At 34.0% G+C, this 7,296-nt stretch overlaps 1 protein-coding gene across 1 annotated transcript; it reads right to left on the minus strand.

Annotated features, from left to right (window-relative positions):
* Window positions 1–882: 882 nt before the first annotated feature.
* LOC138334423 (uncharacterized) lies at window positions 883–5,925 on the minus strand. The gene is made up of 8 exons (XM_069283116.1): window positions 5,865–5,925; window positions 5,077–5,403; window positions 4,304–4,432; window positions 3,938–4,048; window positions 3,593–3,721; window positions 3,016–3,221; window positions 2,467–2,719; window positions 883–947 (listed from the first exon to the last, which is right to left on the minus strand). Exons 1-8 carry the CDS (start codon window positions 5,923–5,925, stop codon window positions 883–885), a joined length of 1,281 nt encoding a protein of 426 aa, XP_069139217.1.
* Between the last annotated feature and the right edge of the window lie 1,371 nt (window positions 5,926–7,296).

Consider the following 7,296-nt stretch of genomic DNA (forward strand, 5'->3'; position numbering starts at 1 on the left):
TTGTCTGACAACCAGACGAGAAGTTATATGATATAGGCCATGGGCTAGGAGGGTCCCACATGCACCCCCCCAAACCTCCGAACCAATATTTTTCTTAACCCTTATGACCCACTGACCACAAATCAAAATGTTACCATTGCATAAGTTGGGATGAGCTTCCGGTTATGACGTCATCAAGATGGTCGCCATCTCGAGTTTTACTAAAAAATGAAAAATAGTCATAACATTGCCATTTTTCAACCGAAGTAGACAAATGAGGTATCAAAATGACCACAATAGAACAACAAATACATATCAGGACCAAATTATCCAATATATGTAGTGATTTTTACGCAGGAAATGAAAAAGTATGATTTTAAGCTCAAAAATGGTAATTTTTAGTAAATTTTTCATATTTTGCTTGACGCAGCAAAAATGTTTTCCAACAGCAAACTATTATTTCTAAACAGTTTTTTTTGTCCACTAATAAATCAGTTTAACCAATAACAACAAAAAAACAATGTTAACATTGTATAAGTTCCGGTTATGACGTCATCAAGATGGCCGCCATATCGAATTTCACTAAAAAATGAAAAATAGTCATAACATTGCCATTTTTCAACTGAAGTAGACAAATGAGGTATCAAAATGATCACAATAGAACAAAAAATACATATCAGGACCAAATAATCCAAATACATTTAGCGATTTGTACGTAAGAAATGAAAAAATTAAATTTTAAGCTCAAAAATGATAATTTTTCAGCAAAATTTTCATATTTGTCTTCACGCAGCAAAAATGTTTCCTAACAATTATTATCAATCGTAATCATTTATTTGACCTCAAAGAATCCACCTGTGTCATCTATGGTCACTGAAGGTTCACAAGAATGAGGAATTGTGCTTAATATGAATCCAGGAGAACCAGCCCAACCCTTTGCAGAATGTAGATCTGGTGATCGGGGAAGTCTGGAACATCATATACGATATGTGAATCACTAGGTTGGAAACGGGAAGAGCTCCCACATCCCTGAAACCGATGTTTCTTATGTTAACTCTGGCCATGGACGGTTGACATGTTACAACCACGATGGCAACCCGGTAATATAGTATCCCATCAGCTCGTCAGCTCATCGCCATCGAAGACAAAGAACCAGTGAAAGAAATATTTGACACTGTTAAGGAGCCATCTGACATTTCCTTACGTTATACACAGGAAATAACACTGGATGTACTCATTCTAAAAGGCACAAAACGTTTCGGAAGGTGTCATGGTATTTACGGAATGACAGAATTACCTCAGTTTTAATTTGATACCATATTACTATTAGATGGCGTTTTGCTGTAATAATTCAGTTTGAGACGCTACTAGTCTACAATATTTCAAACATGAAAATGAATTATTTTGAAGTCCCACTTAAATATTCAGCCAACTTTAAATTCAAATTTGGTAAGATATAAATTTTCAATAGCCGATTCTCTTTTGCATTTCTATATATTTTTGTTTATTTAAAAAATGTTGGGAAACAAATATGAAAAAGTTGTTGAAAAGTTTTTGAGCTTAAAATCTTTCTTTTTTTCATTTCCTACGTACAAATCGCTACGTGTATTGGATTATTTTGTCCTGATGTGTATTTGTTGTTCTATTGTGGTCATTTCGATACCTCATTTGTCTGCTTCAGTTGAAAAATGGCAATGTTATGACTATTTTTCATTTTTAGTGAAATTCGATACTGCGGCCATTTTGATGACGACATAACCGGAACTTATGTTAACATTGGTTTTTTTGCTGTTGTTGTTTAGACTGATTTATAAGTGGACAAAAAACTGTTTAGCAATAATAGTTTGCTGTTGGAAAACATTTTTGCTGCGTCAAGCAAAATATGAAAAATTTGCTGAAAAATCACCATTTTTGAGCTTAAAATCCTATTTTTTCATTTCTTGCGTAAAAATCACCACATATATTGAATTATTTGGTCCTAATATGTATTTATTGTTCTATTGTGGTCATTTTGATACCTCATTTGTCTACTTCGGTTGAAAAATGGCAATGTTATGACTATTTTTCATTTTTTAGTAAAATTCGAGATGGCGGCCTTCTTGATGACGTCATAACCGGAAGTTTATCCCAACTTATGCAATGTTAACAATTTGATTTGTGATCAGTGGGTCATAAGGGTTAAGAAAAATATTGGTTCGGAGGTTTGGGGGGGTTGGGGGGTGCGTGTGGGACCCTCCTAGCCCATGGCCTAATATTAATGCTGAATTATTACAACGGCAGGGATGCATATAATTGTGTGTATCACTATCACCATGGTTAATTTAAAACAAGATACTAGTATTACTGTACTGATGCAACAGTTTTTTCTTTTAGTTTTTCAATATTCTGAATTTTGATATATTTCCTTTTTAAGTTAATTGTTTTCTCTATGTTATTGTTCTTCACGTAATATATACCACAATTAACATACTAGATTTGGACTCTCACCTGTACCGGTGGTGTTATACACACGAATGAGAACTTCTCCAGACGATGAAGCTTGTGAATATTCACCGCCTCCCCAGATACCGCCAATAAAGACTATTTTACCATTGTACAGGTCTGACGGTCGCCACATCAGAACTGTATCATTGGTATAGATATAGATAATGCCACCATATCGAGCACCGGTCCCATCAGTCTGACTGTTTCCTGCTGCCGCAAACCGAAAACCACTGTTGAGACCATCATTAACTGTGACCTTTAGAAAATGTTGTGTAATTAAATCAATATCCGGAACAAAATAATTGATATGTTATTTAGATATGAATTAATTATCAGCTTTACAATTTTTTCTTCATATGTTAAAGTTAACTTACTCATAACCCATCTAAGTGACTGTAATCATTAGATTGTAAATAGAATTCGCTTAAATAATTAATTGTAACCACACTACGGACTTTTTTCAGCGTTAACGTTTTGGGATTATTTGATAATTAATGTTTCACTTGTAAATGCTTGTATTTGATATAACTTGTTGCCATGTGTACATCTTACGTCAACTGTCACCAGGACATCAGTTAGATTATACTGGTGTTGCAGGTCCACTTCATACGTGTTGTCCTGGTTTTGGGCCATGGTCAGCGAGTACTTAAACACGATCATTTCAGATGGGAATACCCACGCGAGTATCCGCACACGCCCACTACCCGAGTAGGAATGGGTGTTACTACCCCATCCATCATAGTAGTTACAGATGGCAGCTGTAAAAGTAGCAAATCAAAATATGATAGAACTGGTATCTGTGTGTCTAAATACGGAAAATGCCTGTGAATAAATATGAATTACAGTAAAAATGTTCGATTCTAAGTCCCTTTCAAGGTTTATTACGTCATCGTATATTACACATGTTATTTGTTCATTTATTATTAGAGCATAATTTCTTAATTTGAAGGGCTTTAGGAGAGCCTTATTGCATAAGAATATTAATAACTCTGAACAGACTAAATGCATAAGTATTTTCCATATCAGAGCTGGTGGCATGAGCTGAAGATGTATTATCTACTCGATTTCAATGAAACTACCATCAATAGTGAGTGCAATTTAACTTTAATTATATAAAGTGTATACACACAATTCTTCCCTGTGTCTTCAGAAGTTGGTCTGCTTGGCGACCAGAGACGAACAACGGTGTCATTGTACCCGTATATAACACCTCCAATGCTGACGTATAGATCTACCCCAGTCCCGTAATAGACTGCACCTAGGATAACAAAAATAAAATCCCGAAATCGAAAGTATGTGTGTAATTCTAACGTTTTTTATTTAATGTTACGTATTATGCTAGAGAAATAGATAATTATTATATTGCATTAATCTTATGTCGTTTGTTTTCATAGTAAAAGCACACCAAAAAGTTTCAGTTATATATGACGAAAATGACATTCCTCATTTCCCTGATTTAAGCCAAAAATCTAACCCTGAGCGTCTGAGTACACCGGTGGTGATGTGCCTACACAATGTGTCTGTACAGTCAGCATGCTTGGATAGGTGCCCAGGTTATGGGTTACCTCTGTGTAGTAGGTGGTGTCTAATAAAGGGGTAAAAATCGGTATAAGTTCAGGATGTCATTTTTTTTCCATATTGAATGTTTAAAAAAAATCCAATGATCATTAAACGTGTTTTTAATTGAAGAGAATTAACAACAAGATAAAAATCAGATAAAATAAATAACTGTGTATTTGCATAATAGATTAATTGTGAAACGATTTGATAATAAAAAAATACTTGGTTGGACGTATGTGGTGTTTTCATAATCAACGAATATTTTAGAAATAATACCTACCGTCAAGGTCGACCCATTCGTACTGGAACACTGGATCACCGAAATCACACATGAGCCAGACTCTAACTCTGACATCCACAGTGTTGTACCGTCCTGAAATGCTGCCAGATCCTATATATCCATCCATTCCTTATGTAAATTGATATTTAAAAAATACATTACTGAACTTATAAAAATTAAATGATCTTCTTTCCTCTAAACCTCATTTGATTTCAATGTAACATGCACAATTTGGAAATGCATGGAATGTAATTTTATGTTTGTACATTCCTGTTAGTTTTTATTATAATTTCTGTTGCTAATTTTGAGTGTTGTTTTAGTCGCCATCAGTTTTTATACCTTTGTTTCAAACCCTTTTCATTTTAATTTTAATCACCTTAGAATTGAAAACATAGACTTTATGTTTTTATTAAGGTTTAGGAGAAGGTAGAAGAAAGGATTGGCTTTAAAATATCTCATAAATATATCATAATCATCCAAGTAAGCCATTGATGTCACGAAGGTTGCTTCAGCTAAAAGAATTTCTGCCATTGCCATTCTGCAACAAATCCTGCTTTTAATTTTCGGTATCAGTATTGCAGATAATTGTATTATAAATACTTTCAGTAGACCAGTATATAAAAAATATTCAAACTGATATCAAAATATCAGTGATATAATGATAACAATGGTGACAATAATGCTGATGACAATAAGGATGATGATGATGATGATGATGATATGACGATGACGTTGACGGCGACGATAATAATGATGATGATGATGATCTTTACCTGTGAATGCCGCTGATCCTTTGAAGGTGTAAACTGCCCCTGGGTACCCTCCATTGAAGCTCGGCACTAGAATTCTAACAAACACTTCATTGTAAGAGTATAGAACACCGCCATAATACGTATCGGTGTCGTCGTCTCGCTGGGCAGATCCGACGCCCGAAAATACGTAATCATTGCCATTTTCGGTAACCTTAGCCTGAACGTCTACTTTAACAGGAAGTTGATTCAGATTATGGATGAAGACTGTTTCTGATTGGTTCGCACCAGTTTGTGCTGTCAAAGTTCTCCATTCACTAGTGAACGTTGGAGAATTAATACTTGATGATTCTGCGATACATAGGTAATAAAAACAAATACATATTATGTTTATTATTGAGAAATCAAAAGCAAATTAAAGTAAGGTTGGTTTCCATGTATTGATAAAAATGGATTAATCATTTCTATGAAATCATACTTTGTTTCAATAAACTTTCATAAAAAGATACAATGTACAAGGTCAATGTATATTCTCGATGTTTTAAGTTAGGATAGTTTAGAATATTCTGATTTCCCTGTATAATCAAATTAAAATAAAATTATCGATCCTTTGTAGAATATAAATACATTTGAAGAGAAATTCATCGAAACATTGGCAAATCAAAATGCTCCACCCATCGTAGTAGTTATAGTTAATTAATAATGGTACAAAAGTTATCATTCCATCGATTCTATATGGACATCGATATATTATTTACAAATGTATAGCAATTGCACTTTCATCAATACAAACCCGTCTTAAAAATACTTACGTTCAAACAAGAAAAGCACGATACAGCAAACAAATAAGTTTAGTTGTTTTTTCAACCACATCATGACCCATTTGACCTACACCATGAACGAAAAGAGATTTTTCAAACAAAAATACCATGCGTTAATTCAGCTTGTTACATCGTGACGTTGTGACAACCGTACGACGATGCTGGTAAATAGCATCACTGTTTCCTCACCAAGTCAGTCAGAGCAACCGAGCATACAGATACCACCATACTACTACACCAGCAAGCAGGACAAACACATTCTGATGATGCCGTGCACATCGATTACTGACACACATACCTGTTCATGTGAATGCCTGACAAACATAGTAATTATAAATATTTATTATCATTTATTAGAATAAGATAAAAAGAACATTTAACGCCAAAATATGTTATACCCCTGAAGACTGCCAAGGTTGGGTCTTGAGATCAGCCTTCAAAAAATATCCACATACAAGGGGGACATTACTACGGCGGCGTATTAGGGCCACTACAAAATTTTATTTATCTTGTACGTACAAGTTATTATCTTGTACGTACAAGTTAGTATCTTGTACGTACAAGTTAGTATCTTGTACGTACAACTTAGTATCTTGTACGTACAACTTAGTATCTTGTACGTACAAGATAGTATCTTGTACGTACAACTTAGTATCTTGTACGTACAAGATAGTATCTTGTACGTACAAGATAGTACCTTGTTCGTACAAGTTAGTATCTTGTTCGTACAACTTAGTATCTTGTACGTACAAGTTATTATCTTGTACGTACAACTTAGTATCTTGTACGTACAAGTTATTATCTTGTACGTACAAGATAGTATCTTGTACGTACAACTTAGTATCTTGTACGTACAAGTTACTATCTTGTACGTACAAGTTACTATCTTGTACGTACAACTTATAGTATCTTGTACGTACAAGATAGTATCTTGTACGTACAAGATAGTATCTTGTACGTACAACTTAGTATCTTGAACATACAAGTTGAGTTGAACTGCTGTTCATCACCGCAGAATTGAGTCACCCGCCTGATATTTTTCGTAATTAAAGATAGTCGGTCTACTTTACATTGCTTCAAGCACGATCACAGGTTTATTAACTTATTTGACAATATTAAAAATATGAATATATGTTAATGAGAACAATATCTTTTTCACAATCGTAATTTGAAATTGCCGGATTATGAGTTGAAACTGTATAGTGACTATAGTCACTTGCATTATTTTGAAACTGACACTGTATAGTTCCTTTCGAGAAAACTGTATAGTCGCTTGTTTTATAGATAAGATATATTTAGTGATAAAACGGATATGATTCATCTCCGATGAATGATAAGTTTGATCTATTAAACAAATTCGTAATTTTCTTCAGTAATAAAAGTTAAATACTTCACAATGGTGCTATCATTGGAAATGTTTGAG

This window comes from Argopecten irradians, chromosome 1 (assembly GCF_041381155.1).
Source record: "Argopecten irradians isolate NY chromosome 1, Ai_NY, whole genome shotgun sequence".
In the NCBI taxonomy this organism is placed as follows: Eukaryota; Metazoa; Mollusca; class Bivalvia; order Pectinida; family Pectinidae; genus Argopecten; species Argopecten irradians.

Coding starts and splice junctions, on each gene's coding strand:
- LOC138334423 (XM_069283116.1), bottom strand. CDS start 5,925: ATGTGGTTGAAAAAACAACTAAACTTATTTGTTTGCTGTATCGTGCTT. Junction 4,049..4,303: donor CGAATGGGTCGACCTTGACG/GTAGGTATTATT, acceptor CCCCTTTATTAG/ACACCACCTACTACACAGAG. Junction 3,222..3,592: donor TGAAGACACAGGGAAGAATT/GTGTGTATACAC, acceptor CTACTTTTACAG/CTGCCATCTGTAACTACTAT.